This window comes from Balearica regulorum, chromosome 26 (genome assembly GCF_011004875.1).
Source record: "Balearica regulorum gibbericeps isolate bBalReg1 chromosome 26, bBalReg1.pri, whole genome shotgun sequence".
In the NCBI taxonomy this organism is placed as follows: Eukaryota; Metazoa; Chordata; class Aves; order Gruiformes; family Gruidae; genus Balearica; species Balearica regulorum.
Genome location: NC_046209.1, coordinates 794,125 through 815,179, shown reverse-complemented (window position 1 = coordinate 815,179; position 21,055 = coordinate 794,125). Strand labels below are relative to the sequence as shown.

General features: G+C 70.0%; 1 protein-coding gene across 2 annotated transcripts; it reads right to left on the bottom strand.

The window, feature by feature from the left end:
• Nucleotides 1-5,870: 5,870 nt before the first annotated feature.
• Nucleotides 5,871-20,790, bottom strand: MIDN (midnolin). 2 transcript variants are annotated; one of them, XM_075776725.1, is made up of 8 exons: nucleotides 20,571-20,790; nucleotides 18,156-18,381; nucleotides 16,934-17,021; nucleotides 16,584-16,646; nucleotides 10,426-10,812; nucleotides 9,719-9,851; nucleotides 9,313-9,600; nucleotides 5,871-6,957 (listed from the first exon to the last, which is right to left on the bottom strand). In XM_075776725.1, the coding sequence occupies exons 2-8, from the start codon at nucleotides 18,371-18,373 to the stop codon at nucleotides 6,695-6,697; spliced, it is 1,440 nt and encodes a 479-aa protein (XP_075632840.1). In that variant the 5' UTR covers nucleotides 18,374-18,381; nucleotides 20,571-20,790; the 3' UTR covers nucleotides 5,871-6,694. The 2 variants fall into 2 exon arrangements, with proteins under 2 accessions (XP_075632840.1, XP_075632839.1); XM_075776724.1 differs by lacking the exon at nucleotides 20,571-20,790 and adding an exon at nucleotides 18,496-18,962.
• Between the last annotated feature and the right edge of the window lie 265 nt (nucleotides 20,791-21,055).

The following is a 21,055-nucleotide window of genomic DNA, read 5'->3' as shown; positions in this document are numbered from 1 at the left end:
ACAGCCAAGGGCTGTGCCCAGCCCACGTGGGGACCCCCCCAGCAGGCTGCATGTCCCCAGCTCCGGGGTGTATGGAGAACAAGGGGCCGGGGGGGCCACCGCAGCCCCCGGGGAGCCAGCTGCGGGGGTGTGCATGGGGCGTGCGGCCGAGCGTCGCCTGCTTGCCGGGGCTGCGTCACCCGCGCGCTGACGCATCGCTACCTGTGGGTCCCGCCGCTATATATAGCCCTGTGCACACCCCATCTGCTCGCTCGGCGTGGCGGCTGGCAGTGGGGGGGGAGACAGGGGGACACCCAGCTCCATGCCCCCCCCCCCATGCCACCAGGGCCCAGGGGCCAGGTGGCTCCACGCCAGCCCCGAAAATCTCAGCAGTGGCCGGGGAGGAGCACGGTGGTGGTGGCACAGTGCCACCTGGCAGGGCCCCGGCTGGCAGGGCCAGCATGGACGTCATGAAGGCTCCTCGAGGTCCTTGTAAACATGGTGACGCACTGGCGCTGCCCTCGGGCCCCCCGTGGCCCCACCAGCTCCACCACGCCACCCGGGACCACAGTGTGCCGGCCACGCAGCCCACCCCCTGCCCGGTGCCTGGCCAGGACCCCCATGGCGCAGGCTGCAGGTTTGGGGTGATGTGGAGAGACACCCCGCACCAACACCGGTGTCACCGGGGGCATTTAAGCACCGTCCCCCATGGAATCCACTTGGGGGGGGAGGGGGGCTGGGCCCATGCCCCCTCCCACAACAGCTCCAGGTGGGAGATGCTTGGGGGGGGGGGGGCTGTCCACATGGGAGGGTGTGGGGGGTGCTTGGGGTCTTTGCTGCTGGCAAAGGCAGCCGGCCAGGGCAGGCAGCCAGATGGGACTCCCAGCGTGACCAGTGCCGGTTCCCAGTGTGCCTGCATGGCCGTGGGGATGCGGCAGTGGGACGGTCTCCTGTTGCTGCTCCGTCCCCGCTCTGACCCCAGTCCAGCCCCGGGGCGGCCGGCGGGGAGGAGGCTTGTGGGGGTCCCCGGGGAGCAGGCTGGGCGGCGTGCCGCTGGCTCTGCGGCCCCCATGATATCACCACCCAGGCACGCCGGGCTGCCTGCGCCGGCTGCGGGCCAGGCTGGGGGGGCTGGGGAGGCCCCACGGCTGCGGGGGCCGGGCAGCACATGGGGGACTCTGCACCCCGGCCCGGCAGGGAGGGAGCCGGGGAATGGGGGGGGGGGGGCTGGTGCGCACACACCCCACGCACACAACACCCATGCGTGCACAGCCATGTTCACACGCGTGTGCACACGCACTGCTTGCACACAGGCTGCATGAGTGCACCCTCACAGCCAGGTCCAGGGACCCCTGGCCCCTCGCCGCACACAGGGTGCACAGCCCACGCCCCGGGGGACCCCCCGTCCCCCCCCGCACACCAGCACCGCAGCCGAGGCACGCTGGGGCACGGGGGCTGCACAGCTGGGCTGCAGGCACACGCCCCAACTGCATGCGCAAATGTGCACGCTCTGTGCGCACACGCGTGTGCAAAGGCCTGGGGACACGTGTGGGGCGGAGGGCGGCTTCAGGGAGCGCCGTGGGGCCGGGGGAGCGGTGTGGGGCAGGGACGGGCCGAGGCCGCAGCCAGCCGGGGGGGTGGGGGGTGGGGTGAGACATTCCTTGTGGCGCTTGTTATTTTATCTGGTTCAAAGTCAGTTCCTGGAATGTTTTTAATTCCAGGATCCGTCCCTGCGCCAGCAGCTCCCGCCCCGGCCCCCCCGCCGCCTCCGCACCCCACGCCAGGACTGCCTGCCCACAGCCCAGCCCTACGGCAGCACCAGGGCCCGGTGTGGGGGGCCTCAGGCCCTTGGGGGGCCTCTGCACCCCGCAGAGATACCCAGGGTGCACCCATGGGTGCCTCAGCCCTGGTGAGTGCCCCCAGAGCTGGGTGGCGGGGAGGCTCTCTGCAGCCCCCCCATGCGGGGGCTGGGGCTCACCCCCACAACGGGACCCCGCTGCCGGCAGACGCCGTGTTCCTGGCTCCTGCCAGGGACACGCCGGCAGCTCGTCGCCCACCCGGCGTCTGGCAGAGCCGTGCCAGCACCGTCTCGCACCAGCAGCCACCGCCGGGCGCAGCCGTCGGGTGCTCCGGCGAGCGGCACCGGGGGTCTGCGGGGCCGGGGCTTCATCCTGAGCAGCGATGAACCTCGGGGCAGCCGGGCGAGCAGGAGGCGACTGCGGGGGTCCCAGTGCCGTCACACCGAGCAGCCGGGCACACGCCACCGTGCTCGGCAGTGGGGTGCGTGCGTGCACGTGGGTGCGTGCACATGTGTTTGCAGGCAGGGGGGTTGCATGCAGGCGCACACAAGACGTGGCGAGGCTGGGCCGTGCTTGCAGGGGTGGGGGGTGTGTGTAGGGTGCAGAGAGCGGGTGTGCAAGGGTCTGGGTGTCCGAGGAGCTGATGCGCAGCCCCCATGCGTGCCTGGGCCGGGCGTGTGCCCTGTGCAGCGCGGGACCATGGCTGCGGCTGGCGCTGTGGGTGTGCGCCACGGCCCACGGGTGTGCCGGGAGGGCCGTGGGAGCCGCCAGGCGCTCGCCCGTCATGGGTGTTTCCTGGCACACCCTCTGCTGCGGGGGCTGGGCTGGGGGGGGGTGCACCCGCTCCAACCCGCCTGCACCCATGGGCCACATATGGGTGGGGGGGCCCTGGGGGTCCCCAGCCTTCTCCTGCCAGCACCCTCAGCCACCACAGCTCAGGTCACCCTGCCATGGCAGGGTTGCACCACTGAAGACAAACATTTGGCCTGTGGACAAGGCCCCGCCAGGGTGTTTGCCGTGCTCACTGCACCGTGGGCTGCACCCCGGGGCCGACCCCGGGGCACTGGGGGGGTACCTGCTCCTCACGGGGAGCTGCCACCGTGCACGTCTGAGGCCCGGGCACAGTCACTCCCCCGGGGGCTGAAACGTGGCAGGGGCACACTGGGAGCGTGCACTTGCTCGCGTGCGTGCACTTCTCTCTGCACGACCCCAACCCCCCGTGCGCGCTCCCTCCCCAGCACCCCCCTGCGCACGCAGCCCCGTGCACACCCCTCTGCAAATGCCCGCCCGTGCGCAGGCCCTGCCCTGTGCAAGCACACACACGCATGCACGGACGCACACCCGCAGGGTGACACCCATGCTGTCCCCCCAGCGGGCACCACACCAAAGGTACAACGCTGGCGCTGCCGGATTGCTTCATACTAGGAAGAGTGGGATGAGCACAGCCATGCCGGCGTGGACCTGGCCTCGCAGCAGCACTGGGGCAGGGCAGGGGGCTGGGGCGCTGGCCGGGCGGGGGACAGCGAGGAGGAGGAGGAGGAGGCAGGATGGGGTGCGGGGGGTGTGTGTGAAGCACCCGGATGCCTGGGCTGGGCAGCGAGTGCGGCTCTGCCTGGCCTCGCCCTGCTGCCAGCGACCCCCCCCCCCCGCTTTATCGCCAGCATCTGCTGGCCCCGGGCGCGGTGATGTCACCCCAGTGGCGTGGCGCGGCGCAATGCGGCGCCCCGTGTCCCAGCTTGCCTCCCGCTGCACCGCAGACACCTCCTGTGGGCGCCCGCGCCGTGGTGCATTGTGCTGTGCCGGCCTGTGCCACGCTGTGCCGTGCGGTGCCCCGTGCCGTGCCATGCCGTTGCTGTGCCATGCCGTGCTGTGCCGTGCTGTGCCGTGCTCTGGGGCCAGGCCTGTCCCACGCACAGCTCGCGCCCCAGACCTCGACCCTGCAGCACCCACCATCCCCACTGCTCCCCCAGTTCCCCCGGGGCCCCACGACCCCCGAGCTGAGGCCGCGGGATGGGAGCAGATGTCGGGACCCCCTGGCTGGGCTGGGGGGGGTCAGGGTCTTCAGGGACCACCCACAGTGTGGCTGTTTGTGTGTGCGGCCCTGTGCACAGCTGCCTGCGTGTGTCCCTCTGCACACACACGTGTGCCTGCGAGCAGCTGGGCACAAGCGTGCCTATGTGCAAGCAGGCGGGCGTAAGCGTGCCCACGTGCGCGTGTCCCCCGCGTGTGCCCGGCCAGGCAGTGATTGCCATAAAAGGCCTCTGCCGTTTGCTCCCGGCGCGGCGAGCGGCTCCTCTTCCCGTTGCCAAATTTGGCGTGAGCGGCGCGGGCCGGGGGTGTCGGGGGGGGCGGCCCGGGGCTCGCTCTACCCGAAATGACGTCAAAGCGGGGCGCTGGCAGCAGGACGCCCGGTGCGGCACATGTCACCGCAGGAACCTGAGCCACTTCCTCTCCCGGCCCCAGCTTCCTCCAGCGCTTGGCTTCCCCCGGGGGGGCTTGGGGTCCGGCGAGGCCCCCCCCAGCCCCATGGCAGGGCCCCCTGGGTGTTCCTGCACGGGAAGAGCCTCCAGCCCCGGCTGGGCAATCCTGTCCTGTCCATGGGGTGCTGGGTCCCCCATGGGGCTCTGGACTGTCCCCCCTCCAAGTCCCTGGGGTGCAGGGACAGGGTTGATGGGGACATGGCAGAGGGGACATGCACAGGGTGCAGGGGACACAGGCAGCCATGAAGGGCCGTGGGCTGGGGGACACTCCTGCCCCCTCCCCATTTCCCTGGGGCCTGGCTTCACCCACCCCCCGAGTGCGTTGGGGACCTGGGGGTGCTGGTGCCCACCACATCACCGCATCCCTGTGTCGGGCACAGGAGCACAGCACAGGGGTGCTCCAGCCCACGGTGTCCCCAGCTGTGGCACCACGCAGCCACCGATGCCCCGCCGGCCCCCACGGTTTCCTCCTGGGGACCCCAGGGGCCTTTCCGCCAGGAGCCGAAGGGTCCGGGGGAAGCAGGCACCCACAGGTGGGATGGCACTGATGTGTGTCCCCAGGGCCATCCCCACGCCGTCACCTTCCCCGGGGCGGGGGAAAGCCACGGGAAAACAAACCTGCAGCTGCAGGTGGGGAAACTGAGGCACGGCCGTGCCAGGCCACAGGGATTGAACCGGGACATCGGGGCGGCAGCAGGTTCATGGCCGCCAACCCCTCCGCCCCGGCCCGTGGCTGCCCCACCGTGACGCGGGATGGCCGGTGAGGCTGGTGTGGGAGGGAGGGTGCCGGCACCCGCGGCCGGCCCAGCTGGTGGAACCAGCCCGGCTCCTCGGGGCAGATGGTGGAGCACGTCGGCGGGACAGGGCCAGGTTCACCCAGTTGGGTGAGCACCCCACAGCCACACAGGTCGGGGGCTGGCAGCACCGGCCCCAGCACGTCCCTGCAGTCGGGTGCTGCGGGGGGTGCCCAGCCCCAGCCCTGCTCCCCCTTCCTGGGAAGAAGGGGCAGCTCCATCACCTCCCCCCGCCCCCCCCACCCTTCCAGGGCTGGGTGTGTGCACACTTGGATGTGACCGCGCATGCACAGCCGGGCACAGGCGTGTGCCCCTGGGTGTAGGGATGCGCAGAGCTGCGGCCCCAGATAGGCGCGCAGAGCTCAGGAGGCGCGCGGCCACGCGAGCGGGCAGGTAGAGGGGTGCACAGAGATGAATGACGGTTAGGGTGCTGGCAGCCGGGAGGTGGGATGCCCGGCTGCCCCATCCCATCCCCCATCCCCACACCGATGGCAACGGCAGGCACGGTTGCATCCAGACTGCCCAAATTTATTTCAAAAATAAAAAATAAAATATTAAAGACCGAAAGCCTCGCTCTCCCCCCCGCCCCCCCCCTCCCCAACACACAAAAAAGACTTTTACAGACAAAAAACACATCACATGGGTTCTCTATTTGCACAGATCTCCTGACAAAAAAAAAAAAAAAAAATCAAAGTTGGACAAGAAAAAAGGATTTCTACGGCCTATGCAAGACTATGTCAGTATTGGCTCAGTCGGGTAATTAATTGTCTATAAATATTAGCCCCATGGCTTGCGGACAGCCATGACCGAGTACTGGGTTTATTTATTCATTATTTTTTTAATTTTTTTTTTCATTTTTTTTTTTTTTTAAGTTAAAAAAGAAAATCCAACCAACCAAGAGGTGGGCGGGAAGGAGTCCAGCGACTCGGAAGTTGGTCTCAGCCATGGAGGGAAGGCGCCATTCTTTTCCCTCCAAAACCAAAATTAAACCCCACCCCAAAACAAGGCCCCCCCCACCCCCCCCACCCCCGGCTGCAGCAGCGGGGCCAGTGGCACCCAGGCACACGCATGTCCCCCCCAGCCGCCCGGGGGGGTCCCAGCCCCGCAGCCGAGCAATGCTACATATAGAAGGGAAGGAAAACAAACGGCCCCCAAACCCGGGGGGGCCCCAGCACCTCCGAAAGAGACTTCATCTCCTCCTGCCTGCACCAGGGCAGGGGGGACAACGCCGATGCTGGGGGGCCGGAGCCTGCCCCGCTGCACCCCTCTTCACAGCAAAGCAGCAGCTTCGATATCCCCCAGGGACCCCCTCCGGGTGCCAGGACCCCCAGTTCCCGGCCGGGGAGGATGCGGGAGGGGGTCAGCGGCTCCTGCCTGCTCACCCCCCCGTCTCACCAAACCCAAACAAGTTGTGGGGGGAAGGGGCTGCGTGAGGCTGCCCCAGCTGCCCCCCATGAAATGCTTCCCCGGGCATGGGCAGGGTCAGCCCCGAGGCGTCCAGTCGCAGGAGATGGCAAATCTAGAGGAGATCTAGCCCATGACAACAGAAATGACACCACCGCCAGCCGGGGCGGCAGGAGCAGGGCCCCCCTCCCCTCCCCGGCAGAGTCCACGGCCCCGGGGGCCCCCCCCGGGCACGGTTCTATGCTACGACAAATTCGGATTTCATGTCCGCCTTGACCTCCGGCTTCCACACCGAGTCCTCGAAGTCCAGGTCCAGGCTGCCCTCACTGGAGACGCTGCTGTTGCTGTTGGTCCGGCTGGACTTGCGGTTCGGTAGCCAGTGGTAGGGGGCCCGGGCGTCCCGGCGAGCCTTCCGGCGCAGCCGCTTCTGCTGCATCAGCAGCTGCAGCCGCTCCACCTTGCAGCGTGTCGCCCGGTTCTCTGTCTGCCGCAAGCGATCCCCTGCAAGAACAAAGGCGGTGGAGGGGTCACGGGGGGCCGCCCTTCCCCACACCAAGGGGGAACGCGGATCGCCGCCCGCCATCTTCCCACGGCGCAGCACCGGCACAGATGCACGGACACCTCGCCGCCCCACGGGACGGCCAGCACCGGGCTGGTCCCCGCTGGGGAGAAGCCCCTTTCTGCTGTGCTTCGGCAAAGGGGGGCATTTCCCCGGTGATGGAGGAGCGGCGCCAGCCCGGCCGCCCCCTCTGCCGCGGCACGGCAGCCGGCGCGGGCCTGGCCCCGCTGCGGCGCGTGGGAGGACGAACAATTGAAGCTCCAGACGTGGGCTCCAGCACCGGGAAAAGAGGAAAAAAGGGATCCCGCTCCAGAACAAACTTGGCCAGGAGAACGGCTGCAGCAGGAGCGGGTGGGGGGCTGGGAGCACCAAAACCCCATCCCCGGCAGCCGGGAAGGGGGGGTGTCTTGGGACATGCAGGGACATGGCAAAGCAGGGACAGAGCATCTCCGCTTTCCTCCTGCCTCAGTTTCCCCTGTGCAGCCACCCCAGGACAGGGACACGGCCACACCATCAGTGCCGAACACCCCTGCTCCAACAGCCCCCCCGAACCCAGCAGGAAAAGCCCCAGTCTGGCCCCGTGGCCGAGACGCGGCCCAGGGCAGAGCACAGCCCCACGGCCCCCACTGCTCCCTGGCTGGCCCAACGGGGACCGAGCTGGTCCCAGGGGACGGGCACAGAGCCACCACGGCCACCCCCAATGTGGTGGGGCAGCTCCACTTGGGCACCCCACGTGCCACACTCGGTCCCTCAAACAGCCCCATGACCCCCCCGACACCACAAATGCTCCATGGGTGGAAACCCATGCCAGAAATGGGGGGGGCAGCCCCCTGCAAGCCCAATCGAGGCCCATCCTGGGGCAGACTGGGGAGAAGGGGTTGTAGCATGGAACAAAATCACGCGGGTGGCCCTGCCACAAGTGCCACCAGGGCTGGGTGCTGGGGGGGCGGCGGCTCAGGCCAAGCAAGGTGAGCCTGGCCAGGGCCCTGGAGGACATGTCACACTGGCAGGGGGGAGGTCACTGTCCCCCCCCAGCACATCTCGCTGCAAGGTGCGGGTGGCCCCGGGGTCCGGTCGGCTGTGTCGGCACAGCGGGGCCCCAGCCACATCACCGAGGGCTGGGAGCCGGCAGCGAGCCATCCCCGGCAGGGCCGGACCCAACTCGGCCAGGAGAGAAGGAAGAGAAAACCCAGAGGGGAGGGCGAACCCCCCCAGGCCAGCACCGGCGGTTTCACTTCTTTTCTCTAAGCAAATTGCGGGGGGGGGATGACGGGGGGATGGGGCGGCGCCTCCAGGCGCCTTCCGGCCTCAGGGCATGCAGGTGTGCGCCCCACAACCACCCGGGGGGCCACGGGAGCCCCAGCCAAACCCACCTTTGCCCCCAGCCCGGGCCAGCAGGTTTGCAAATGGGGGGGAGGTGGGCGAGGAGTCTGGGTGCCCTCCCCCGCCACGCAGCAGGGACAGGTCCAGAGCTCTGGGGGGGGAGCAGGGCCGGGGACACCACAGCCACGTGTCCCCAGCCACGCTCTGCCAGTGCCACCCACCCCCCAGGATCCTTTGGAGACAAAGGGTTTTGTGGCTGGTGGAGGGGCCAGAGCAAGGCTGGGATGGGGGGAACATCCCCCAGGTCCCCGGGGGTGCTAGCTGTCCCCCACCTCAGCAGGGTCAGGCGGGGGCAAACCTTTCACCCCCCCTACAGAGACTGCAAAGCCTCAAGGCCCCCACCCTGACTGACACCTGTCAATCATCCCTGCCCACAGGGGGAGGACAGAGGAGGGGTCTGCCACAGCTCTTCCCCTGGGCCTCTGCCCCATCCTGCCTGCCAGCCCCCTGCCTGCTCCCTCTGCTGCAGGCAGGAGCAGGGCAGAGCCTCGTGGTGCCTGTGCCCACTCCAGCGTGCTCAGCCATGCAAAGAGAGAAGTGCCGGTTGTTACAGGGGAAAAAAGTTATCCAAACACCAGAGGCTCCAGTGACTCTGCAGCCCCAGGCTCTGCAGGAGCTGTTGTGGGGGGACCCCGTGCAAAAAGGGGGTTCAGCTCCAGCCCTGCTGAGGGTAGTGGGCTGCAGGGGCTCCCCAGCCCCCCCTGCCTGCAAACACCTACAGACCCAAGCAGGACGGGACAGACCAAGGATGCCAAACAGGTGCCAAACCCAATGGACTCCTGGCACCAGGCATCGCCAGAACACACAGGCAGCACACGGGCAGCGCGGCAAGTCGAGGCGCCCTGGCACGCAGCAGCCCCCAGCGGCTGGCAGCGGCCCCCTCCCACACAAGGCGCGGAGGCAGCCAGGCTTACCGCTGGGCTTGCACATCCGGATCTGGCTTTGGCACTGGACAACAGGGTGCAGGGGCGGGGAGGCCGCGGCCGCCGGCAATGGCTCTGAGGTAGTTTTGGTGGCGAGGTCCGGGGAGGCAGGGGGCGAGGAGGAGGAGAACTGCGTCTGGCAGCGGAGCTGCGTCAGGGACTGGGGCATGCCCTGGTAGTGTCGCGTGGCGCTGAGGAGGTCGTTCAGGATCTGCAGGATGGTGCCAATGTCCCGCCGTGGCCGCCCGCTGCTGTCCTGGCAGTTGGGGTGCAAAGTGCCTGTGGGGAAGAAGAGGTGGGCGTGAATATGAGCAGTGTCCCCCTGCCCAGACCCCCAGCCCCCACATCACCCCCAGCCCCTCTGCCACAGCCCTGGGCAAGGTTCAGCATCACGTACCAGAGAAGGTCCCTGAGAAGACCCCAGGCGCGTGGTTGACGAAGCTCTCGATGACCGCACCGGGTTTGCGGGATCGGGCTGTGGGGGCAGGACTGCTGCCCGGGGAGCTGCTGCTGCGGGTGCCGCATTCCACCTGGGCAGGCAGGAGAGACATGGCATCAGCCTCCAGGCAGGGGACCCAGGCGTGCCGGGGGTGGGGTGAGGGGGGCACACAGGCTGGCTCCAGCCCTTCCACCCCCCCATGAACGAAGACGGTCGGGCCAGGCGACCCCCACAGCAGTCCCAGAAAGGGAGCAGGGTCCAGCAGGCACCAGCAGCCCCAGTTTTACTGGGATGCAAGGAACTATGGCTGACCCACCCCTCTGGGCATTGGTGTCCCCAGCCTTGGGGGTCTAGGCAGTCACCCCCCCCCAGCCCGGCTGTGCTGTGCAAGGGGGAAGGGCAGCAGCAGGGAGCACTGGCAGGCAGCTCCGGCCTGGCCACGGGGACAGGCAGGCTCTGAAAACAAGCAGAGCAAGAGCCTGGATTACACCCCATCCCCAAGGCCCTCCCCAGGACCTGGGGGCATTTTGCAAACCGGGCAAGGGAACACTTGTTCCATGCGTGGGGAAACCAAGGCAGGGAAGGGCATCGCTGCAGCAGGGCTGGGAAGTGCAGGGCTTGGCTACCCGGCCCAAACGTACCAGGAGCCCCGGGGCCCAACTCACCTCTGAGCAAGAGGAGACCACGCTGCTGTTCACCGTCTGCGCGCTGGCCCCGTGTGACCGGAACATCCCGGCGGTGACGGGAGCAGGGTGGGGGGTGTTACAGTACATGGGGGGGGCCGGCGTGGCGGGCGTGGGGCTGGGGGCCGGGCTCTGCTGGCACGCGGGCACCACAGGGATGCGGGCAAAGCTGGAGCCGGTGCTGCCATGCAGTGTCCGGCAGTGGGGGCTGGCGGCGGCCCCCGCCTCGCCCCGGCTGGCGATGACGTGCCGGTGCTGGAGCTGCCCGCTGCTCTGCTGAGCTGCCAGCTGGAGCTGCACGAACATCATATGGTCACCCACGCGCAAGGCCAGGGTCAGCGGCGACCGTCCCGACAAGAAGTCGTTGACCTGGGGAGAGAGGACCCTCATCAGCCACAGCACACAATTGGCTTGCCACATGGAGCCCCCCCAGTGCTGAGCAGGGGCATGGCCATTGCCCTCACAGGTCTCACCAGTGCCATGCCACCATAGGGATGGGTCATTAGGGCAGCAAAGGGGCAACCCCCACCCCACGGCCCCCCTCAGCCGTGCCAGCCTGGCAGGCGGGCGAGCCCAGCCATCGTCCCTGCGTGACCCCAGCCTGGTGCCAGCTCCATCAGCTGACAGCGCCAGGGGGGTATTTTTCTCCATCCTGCCCTCCCCGCCCTTTATCTCGCAGCACAAAACGGCTGCGCTGTGCCATGCCTGCCCGCCCTCCCCAGCGGTGAACCCGCCGGAGCCAGGGTGCTCCCGCCAGCGCCCGACGGGCAGGGACAGGCAGGGGCTACAGCCAGGGCTGCCGCACAGCTGCACACCCACACCTGGGGCCAGCGCTGCTCCTCTGGCCAGCAGGGAGGGGGTATGGGGGGGGCTACCGCCCCCCCCCGCCCCCCCCCCCGCCCCCAGCACAGGGAGCAAGCTCCCTTGCCCAAAGAATGGGGAGGGGGCAAGCGAGGACATGCCAGGTCCCTGCCATACTCACTGCTATGACTTGGGGCTATCAGGCAGGGGAGGGCAGGCTCCCCTCACCCCCCTTTCCCTCCCCAAATGTGGCCCGAGGGGGGGGCAGCCCCGGCAGAGCGGCTGCACAGGCAGGACTTGCCCTGCCCACCCCGGAGGCCTCCATCGCAGGCAGGTGATGGAGCAGCTGCGGCGGAGACAAGAGCAGGGGCCTGACCCTGCCCAGGTCGTGACTGTGGGGGGGGGGGGCCCAATCCCCAGCACCTGCTTCCCCCCCCCCCAAGAACACCCCTCAGCCCCCCCCAGGACACATAAATCACTTGACATCTGTGCCAGGGAACAGGGGAGCCCCTCCAGCTCCACCGCGCATCTCCCCGCATTTCGGGGGGGGGGGGGGGGCTGGGGCAGCCACAAGCCCCACTGCCATGGTGCTACACCCTACCCCCCTCCAGGCCTTTGCATGTGCTGCTGGAGGGGGGGGGGGGGGGGGGGCGGGGGGGTTGTGCCTCTTGCCCCCACCAGCCCTGCCGGCTGAAAGGTGTGGGCTCACGCACAGGCAGGGCTGTGGGCAGGACACCGGGTCACAGCTAATGGGGATGACGCCACCGCCGCCGCCCCCCCCAGCCGAGCTATTCTAGGGCACAGCAAGGACTGGCTTTCCCAGCCCGTCACGTGCAGCACCGTGCATGGCTCCCAGCAGACGTCACCCACCCACACCCCCACTGGCACCTTCGGGGCGCAGCCATCGCCCGCGGCAGGATGAGGTGAGGGGTCCCAAGCCGACCCGCAGAGCTGCGCTCCCCAATTGCTCCCATGGCCCCCACCCCCTCCCCAGCCAAGGGCTGGCACCTCTGCAGAGCACACGGCTCCCCCAGCATCCCCCCAGCCCCATCCCGGCTCCCCCGCGCCCCGTTCCAGCGGAGGCCGGTTCTGAGAAGCCGTGGGAAAAGCAGCTTTAAAAATACCAGCAGCAAAGCCCCGAGCATGTCAGGCGGAGGCTGCAGAGGAAGAGGTGGGCGTGAAGGAGACACTGCAGCTCTGGACACGGAGGTTATGGGGCGAGGGGGCGGGAGAGGACGGCGTGCGTGCACATGGGCATGCGTGTGCACACGCATGTATGTGCACATAGCACCTGGCCACACAAAAGCATCACCCCAGCCCCCGTCCTGCCCCATGGCTCAGACTCTGCCTCGGTTTCCCTGCCCTTAGCAGCCGGGGACGGACACATGCCTGGCTGGCAGTTCGGTCCCCCTGCAACACCGTATCGGCCCTGCAAACACAGTGCCCCATCCCCACTGCCCAGTCATGACCATCCCAGCTCCAGCCACAACAGCATCTCCGACATCACCAGCACGGCCGTCACGACTCCTGCGCGGAGCCCTCCGCAGGCAGCAGCGCCAGGGCCGGCAGCAGCAGCCGCCCACAGCCCCACACGGCTGCTGGACCACCGTGGCCTTGCTGCTGCTCTTGGAACTGGTGTAGGTGGGATGATTCCCACAGGATCCCGTAGACCCCCAAACCGGGGTCCAGACACTGCTCTCCCATCTGGGTGCTGAGACCATGTTGGGGAAGGGGACCAGCCCCCCTCCTGCCACCCAGCAGAGCCCAGCCCCACACCCAGGATGGGAAGGGCAGTTCCCACCCTTCCCCCCACTGAAATCCTGAGTGGGGTCTTTTCACAGCCCTCCCCAGCCCCTGCCACCCCCAGCACGCCAAATGCCCTTGCTCCCTGCTGAGGTCTGCTCGGGGGAGCCCCGCACACCTCCCCGGGGCCCCCTGACGTCAGCCGGCACCCAGGGCCGCCTCCCTGCTCCATCTGACTCACACCTGCCTGTGCCCTGCCTGCGCCCTGCCTGACCCCTTGCCAGCGCTGGGAGAAACCAGAGCGCCCCAAACCCACGCTGAGCCTGCGCTGCTGGGTGCTTCTCCCAGCAGCACTAAAAATGACCCCTTCCTCCCCAGGCACGGGGGGGGGGTCTCATGGCCTCCCCCTGGCCCCCTGCACCCCCCAGGCAGCTGGGGGGCTCAGCCGCAGCGCTGAGCCAGCGGGGCCCCCGCGGTGCCCCAGGCAGGGCGGCCAGCCCGGCGGGAGCGCAGCACCGGGGCTCCCAGCACCCGCCCCCACGCTGCTGCCAACCCCCCCCCCCGGCGAAACCAGGCCGCTCCAATGCAAACACGTCCCACCCAGCCGCCTGCTCGGCCGCCCACAGCCAGCCAGGGAGGACCCCATCCCTCCCAGCCGGCACCGCCACGGGAACTGGGACAGCCCCGCCGGGGAGTCTGGGGCCACCGGGCCCCCCCAAAAGCCCCCATGCCCAGGGGTCCCCAAGGACCCTGCCAAGCCCTGGGAGGGGATCCAGCCGCACCGTGCCGGGCTCAGGGCCTGCAGGGACAGGGCAAGTGTCTCCCGGCAGCTTCTCAGAAACACCGATGACTCAGAGAACGCCGCATTCCCGCCTCGCTCCAACGCCTGGCCCCACGTCACCCTGGCCCCCCCACTCCCCAGGCTGGGGGAGAGTGGGAGCTGCCCCCCCCGCCAGCCTCTGCCCCGAGCAGGGAGGGCAGCACCCCCACAAAAACACAGGCGAGCTGTCCTGCTTTGGTTCCTGGCAGATGCAGAGGGGAAAGGCCAGCCCAGCCCAAGGACGAGGAGGGGGAGCAGGAAATGCCCCCCCCCCCCCCCCCCCCCCCACCGGCTCTCCAGCCGGGCGCAGCTGCGGCCGACAGCTGGGTCCCACCGCCCAGACACTCGCGCCACTGCCTGGGGGTTTTTCCATGCCAAGGAGGGCAGAGGGCCAGAGCCCCTCGGCCGCATTCCTCTGGCCGCAGCCCCTGGGGCTGCCGGCCCTGGTAGAGCCGGGCTGGCTGGGCAGGATGCGTCCCTGTCCCGTCCATCCGTTCCCCCCCCCGCTGCCCCCCAGCACTCCGCAATCGGGCGGAGGGACTGAGGGAAGGAAGAGCTGAGGCTGCAGGATCAAACACCAGCTGCCCGTTCAGGCACTACCATGCTGGGGCAGTGGGCACAGCTCCCTGGAAAGCGGGGGCAGCCACCGAGCGTGCCCGGCGGAAGGAAGTGCGGCGAGCCCTTCCAGGAAGGCCCCGTGCTGTGCTCGGCCAGGGCACGGCATCGCCTCCTGCCCGCCAGCCGCTTCCCCAAGGCACCTGGGCGGGGAGGGGGTGGCAGCGCCCCGGCCCCCCCACCGCCCCCAGAGGAAGTCGGCGCAGCGCTCCCTGTGCTGCCGGAGGATGCGTGACGCAGGCAGAGCCGAGCAAAGCATGAATGAGAGGAGTGGTTTCCTGCCCCCCCCTCCCGCCCTCCGCCCCCCAGGTGCTGGCGGTTCCTCCTGCACAGCCCCAGCTTCCTGAATCACTGACCCGGGAGGAACCTGCAGTGGGCAGGGAGGCAGGGAGCTGCTTCCCGCAGCCAGCGCCGCCCGCCTGCCACGGCACACCCAGGCTGCCAGGCCCCCAGCCTGCCTGGCAGAGCCTCGAGGGGAAAACCGGGTGGCTGGGTTGCAGCCGCTGGCCCCGGTGGGCCACCAGACCGTAGCCCACACACACCTCTCCTCTGACCCTGCCGTGCTTGGCCAGGAAGCACCATGGCCGCCTGCAGATGGGAGCCATGCTGGGCATTCCGAGGCCAGGGGCAGCTGGCCCCACAGATGCAAGGGTACCCTAAGCCCCCCTGCTCCGGGCAGCTCCATGGGTTCCCTGGCCCTGCTGCTCCCCAGTCCATCCCACCCCAGTGGGGAGCTGCACAGCCCAACCAGAAACAGCTGCAGCCCTGAGGCCAGGACCCCGGGTTTGGCTGCCAGAATCAGCTCCCTCCCACAGCTCTGCACCCCAGTTTAACAGGCAGCACCCCGCGAGCAAACCAGGCTGCCTGGGGACGCTGGCAGGGGAAGGCAGAGGCAGGAGCCAGCCCCTGGCACAGCACTGCTGGTCCAAGCTCATGTCCTTGGCCCACACAGGGTTAAGCCAGCCGCTGAAAGTCAAGGTCACCCCGGGCAGCCAAGAGCACTGGGGTCAGCAAAGGCCCCATGCCAAGGCAGCCCTGGCCCTCGCCATGTCCCTATGGGGGGCACAGCTGTGCCCCTGCCAAGCCCCCCTGCCCAAGCCACAGCACAGCTCTGCCCCCTCCCCCACAAGGGCAAGGTTAAAAAAAAAACCAAGACAACAAAAAAAAAACCCAACAAACCAAAAAACCCAGCACCTTTAAAAAAAAAATAAGCTGCAGCATTAGCCAGAGAGGAAGGAAAGAGTTTAACGGCAATAATAAAGAGACTGAAAACAAAGAAGCCAGGGCCTGCACGGCTGGGGGTAAATTCCACCTTCGCGGCAGGCAGCCGGCGGCTGCGCACGCACCCGCGGCAGCTCACCCAGCCCTGGGAACGCTTCCTCCCCACGCCGCGGGCGGAGGACCCCCCCACCCATGACACCTCCCATGCTGGAGGCCGCCCCACCAGCCGCCAAGAAACTTCACAGTTATTCTAAACACGGCCCCCGCCAGCGCCGCCCCCACCTGCACCCCCTCCTCAGCACCCCAGCCCAAGGCCACCGAGCAGGCACACGGAGCACCAGAACACCCGGGCACGGCCGATTCCCCTCCCCACCCACCCCAAGGACGGCTCCAAGGAGAAGGGGAAGAACCCTCAAGGCTCTGGGAGGAGAAACCAGGCTCCGCAGCCCCACAAGCCCCCAGCACGGCCCAGCGGCCCCACGAGCCCCTGGCGCAGCGTGGCCAGCCCCCCTTCAACACACGCCACCAGCCGTGGGGCAGGCGGCCAGCCCTGCCTCTGCACCAGGGGCCGGGCAGCTGGGGGGGGCTGCAGCCCTGCACCCCCAGGCAGAGCCCGGGGGTGCCCAGCTCGGCCGCCGACCTGCTGTGTGACCTTGAATGAGTCACTTCACCTCCCAGCGCCTCTGCCCTCCCCGGCTGCTGGCTTGTTTGGGCTGCGAGCGCTGCAGCGTGGGACCTCCCTGCGCTCGGTGCTGCACAGGATGATGGTGCCCGCCCCAGGCACCACCCTCGGCACTCCCAACCCCTTCTGAAGATGAAACCTAAACAAGGCGCTAATTTTGGGAGGGGAAGAGGAGTCAGGTCACAGCAGTCCCTTCCCCTCCACTGCCCCGTGGAGCCTCCTTTGTCTCTATGGGTGCCCCAGCATCAAGCCTCTCACCTGAGTTTCAGTTAAGCTTTCCAGAGCTTGCATCACCGACTGTTCTGGCCTGGATGCCTGGGACTGGAAAAAAAAGAAGGGGGGGGGGGAGATTAACATTACAAATGCAGAGAAGGAGGGGGCGTCTGTGCGGCAGGAGGGGAGGGATGACATGTCACTTCCACTATTTCTACACAAGCCCTGAGAAAGCAGTGAAATATTAAACCTGCTGCTGAGCCCAGCCCAGCGCTGCCTCCTCAGCGAGGGCTGGGGCAGCGGAGCCACAGGGCTGCCAGCACATCCTCGCCCGGGGCTTTAATAATAGATGGGGACGAGTGGGAGGGAGGGAGCAGCAGAAAAAGGCCGCTTACCATCAAGCCGGCCTCCACGGTGGGCACCAGCGTCAGCTTGCTTCCTTCCACGACCCCCAGGTCCTGCAGTTTTCCAGAACTGAGTCGACTGTGGGAGAGAGGAGACAGATGCCAAAAGCGAGGTCAGCACGGCCTCGGCAGGCCCCGGCTACACGTGCGGACGCGGGGGGACACCAGCTGCAAGGCTGGCTGCTCCCAGGGGACCGAGCCCCCTCAAGCACCCCTACCCCAAGTGTTTCCGACACCTGACAGGCAGGAGGGGAACCCAGCATCCCACTGCTCAGCTGCCCCCTCCCCATCTGCCCCCTGCACCCCGGGGGGGACAGCACACGGGGCCGGGGTACCCCTCCTCCGTGCACGGTGCAAGCGGGGCCCGGGCAGGGCTGGGGGGGGTGGTGGGGGTGTGCAGCGATCAGTCAAACTGGTGCTGCTGGGACGAGGGAGCTGGGCAGGGGCTGAGGGAGGCGGGGTGGGGGGTACAGGGCTTCGTGGCACAGGAAACCTGCCCACGGAGAGGGTGGGAGAAGGTGGGACCAGCGTGGAGTGGGGGAGGCGTCACGGGGGGACATGCCCCCCCCCCCCCCCCTCCGGACCCGTAGGTGCCGGCAGATGTACGCGGTGTCCCCGTCCCCCCCCTTCCCTTCTCCGATCCGGCCAAGACTCTCCAAGTTACTCTAGGCCGGGGCTGAGCACAGCGCGGGGCAGCCCGGCCCCACTCGGGCTCCGCTCCACTCGGGGGGGGCTGCGCAACCCCCTCGGACCGGGCCTTCAGCAGACAAAGGACATCCCCCCCCCCCACCCCCCGCTCCCGGCCCTCCCAGCGCTGGGGGTCGGGGGGGGGGGGGGGGGGGCCGGGCCGTGCCGCCGCCGAAGTTGAGCCCAGAACAAAGGGCAGAGCCCCCGCGGGGCACGGCCGGGGCCCGCCGCCCACAAAGGAGCCCCGGCAAGGGCCGAGCGAGGGGGCGGCGGCCGCGCTCCAGTCCCTGGCACGGCCCGGAGGCTCCCTCCATCCCTCCGCCCCGGCTCGCCCCCGCCCGCGGCCCCCCGGGCTGCTCCCCCCCCCCCCCGGCTCTGCCCGCCCCGACCCGCGGAGGAATGGGGCCGGGAAGGGGGGCGGGAGCCTTTGTGCGGTGCCGAGCCCGGTGCGAGGGGGCCGCCCCCGCGCCCAACCCCGCTGCCGGGGGGTGGGGGGGACACCCCGGCGGGCCCCCCCGAGCCCTACCTCTCTTTGTGCAGCAGAGCCAGCCGCTCCTTGGGCACCTTGAGCCGCTGGGACAGCCGCCTCTTCAGCCCCTCCACCGTCTCCTCGGCGGGCACGGAGAGCTCATAGCGGGTCCCGGTGGTGGTGTTGATGTAGAGGTTCATGGGGGGCTCGTTCGGGACCACCTCGCAGGCGGGAGCCCCGCGGCTGCAGCTCCTGGCACCGGGCTGCGGGTCCATCCGCCGACCTGCGGGGGGGGAGCGGCGGTCGGTGCCGGGGGGCGACGCGGGGGGGGGGGGGGGCGGGGAGCGGACAAAGGAGAGACGGGGCCCGCTCCGCCGCACGGCCCGCCGGTACCCACGGGAACTCCGGCTCCGCTTCGAGTCCTCCGTGCGGGGTCCGGGAGGAGCCGGGGAGGGGGCGACCGGGGGTGATCCCCGGGCCGGGCTGGCACCGGCCGGGCCCTCCGCGGCCCCAGCAAAATAAATAAAATATTAAAAAAAAAAAAAATATAAAAAATCTCCCGTTCTCCTCCCGCTCCGCCGGCTGCTGGCGGGGCCGTGGGGCGAGGGGAGGCGGCGCTGGCTGCCTGCGGGAGGGGGGCGGTGGAAGCGACGCTGGCTGCCTGCTGCCTGCCCTGCCTGCTGCCTCCTTTCTTTCTCCTCTCCGCCGCTCTCCTTTCTGTGCGGGGTTTCTGGGGGCGGGGTGCGGGCCCGGAGGCCGCGGCGAGGGGCGGGGAGGCGCGGAGGACGCTTCGCTCCCCCCTTTCTTTGGGGCCGGACCCGCCGAACCGGCAGCCGCCGCCGCCGCGCTCTGCCGTGGAAGCGCGACCGGGGGGAGGGAGGGGGAAGTTACAATGTAGCAACGTCCCGCGGGCGGGGCCTCGCCCTCATTCACTCCGGCTCCTCCGGCGGCCGCCGCCAATGAGAACGCGCCGAGCGCCCAGACATCCGCGGTGGCGGCCAACAGGAACCGGGCGCAGGCTCCCCACGTGGCCCGGTGGGAGGGCGGCCCGGCCGGATTCCTCCCGCCCACGCGGCCGCGCGGCCCCGCCCCCTGCCCGCCCCCCGGGCGCCCTCGCGCCGCGCCTGGAGCCATTCATAATCCCGGGCCGCACAACAAAGGGGCCCCGGGGCAGCGGCGGGGGGCCGCGGGCCCGAACCCGAACCCGGCGCGGGCAGCGGCCGGCAGCGCCGAGCAGCCCCTGTCCGGGGTAGCCGCCGGGGTCAGGGGGCAAGCGGCGGCGGGGCAGGGGTTGGGGGTGCAGGGCCCGGGGGAGGAGGGCCGGGCGCCGCGGAGGGGTGAACGCGGGACACGGGCAGGCGGCGGCCCGGAGCGCTGCGGCGGGGGCGGTGAGCGGCCTCCGCACCGAAGGAGGCTGCGGCGGGAGGGGACTGCCCGCGGGGCCGGGCGGGAGTCGGAGCCCCCGGAGCCGAGTGACGCGGGGACACCGAGGCGGAAAGGGCGGAGGGGGGACGACGACGACACGCACAGTCACCCGCGGCCGGTCACACCCGCCCGGTCACACGCACCCGTCCGGTCACCCTCCCGGTGACGCCGTTACAGCTACGGGGAAGCTGCTCTGACGCGGGGCTGAGCCCCCCGCGCCCCCCCCCCCCAGCACGCTCCTGCCGCCCCCCTCCTCCCCCCAGATTCCGCAGCGGAGACCCCCGACCCAGCGGCCCCAGCCCCGGCCGCCCCGGCCCGTGGAGGGGAGGGGACACCCACGGACCAGACACGCCACAGCCCCGGGCCCGGCTCGGCACCCTCAGCCGGGGGGCCCGGGGGGGGCTATGAGTCAGCAAAGCGCGGGCGCCCTCTGCCGGCCCCGCCGCGCCTCCTGCGCCCGGGGGGGGGGGGGGGGGGTGGGCGCAGCGGGGCGGCGCGGCGGGGGCCGGGGAGCCCTTGCCGAGACACCGGAGAGCCCGGCCGCGGTGCGCCCTGGGGCCGCTGCCCGCCCGTCGGCGCGGAGCGAACCGGCCCGGGCAGTCCCGTCCCGTCCCCGCGGCACGCCGGGGCTGGGGGCGAGAGGTCGCTCCCTGGGACGCGGCGAGGACCGAGCGGGGCGCACCCCCTCCCCGGGAGGCCGCGCTCGGGGTCCCCGGCAGCCGGAGCGAGGGGAACCGGCGACGCTGCCCGTGCCCCGGGAGCACGGAAAGCCCCGAGTGCCCGGGGATACGGAGGGTCCCGGCGGCTGGGAAGCGCTCCCGGACACCTCGAGCGGGTGGGCTCTGCCGTGTCGCCCCCCGGGGAGCCGCTGGGCTCGGGGAAGCGGGGTCCCCCCGCCCGCTCCGGAGCCGCTCAGGGAAAAGCGAGCGAGCGCAGCCCCGGTCCGCGGATCCCTCCCACAGCCCGGCCCGGGCCCCCGACGGCCCGGGGCCCCCCGACGGTCCGGCCCGGCCCAGCCCGGCCCCAGCCAACCCCGGCCCCACTCACCGAGCCCGGAGCGCTGCCCCGCGGTTCCCCGGCGTGGCTGGAGTTCAGCTGCCTCTGGTGGCAGGAAGGGAGAAAAGAGACCCTCAAACTTTCCGGGGAGGGGGGGGGTGGGTCGCGGTACTGTGCGGTGCTGTACCCCCTCCCGAGCGCTGGAGCCGGTCCGAGCGCAGCCCTGACGCGGAGCTGGCGGGGAGGTGCCCCAAGTTTTATCCCGCACCGCCCGGGGTGGAGCCTGGCGGGGGCAGGGACCGGCCTGGCCCCGGCACCGGCGCCGGCCTCAGCGGGACCCGCAGGTGACGCGGCCGCACCTGCGCTGGGGTGGGTCCTGGCCCCTGCTCCCCGGTCCCTGCCCTGGGGGTCCCGGTCCCTGCCCCCCGTCCCGGGTCCTGCTCCCGGGGTCCCGGCTCGGCGTCCCCCCGCTCCCGGTCCCGGCCCTCCGGGGGAGTCTCGGCCTCTCCCGGGGTCGCGGCTTTGCCCCTCCGGGG

Bases quoted from the DNA above. Each gene is read 5' to 3' on its own strand.
- MIDN (XM_075776725.1), bottom strand. From the start codon at position 18,373: ATGGACCCGCAGCCCGGTGCCAGGAGCTGCAGCCGCGGGGCTCCCGCC. The intron at 10,813-16,583 runs GTGAGAGGCTTG...CTCTCTCCCCAG, and splicing joins AAAGCTTAACTGAAACTCAG to GTCAACGACTTCTTGTCGGG. The intron at 6,958-9,312 runs GTAAGCCTGGCT...TTGTTCTTGCAG, and splicing joins CCGGATGTGCAAGCCCAGCG to GGGATCGCTTGCGGCAGACA.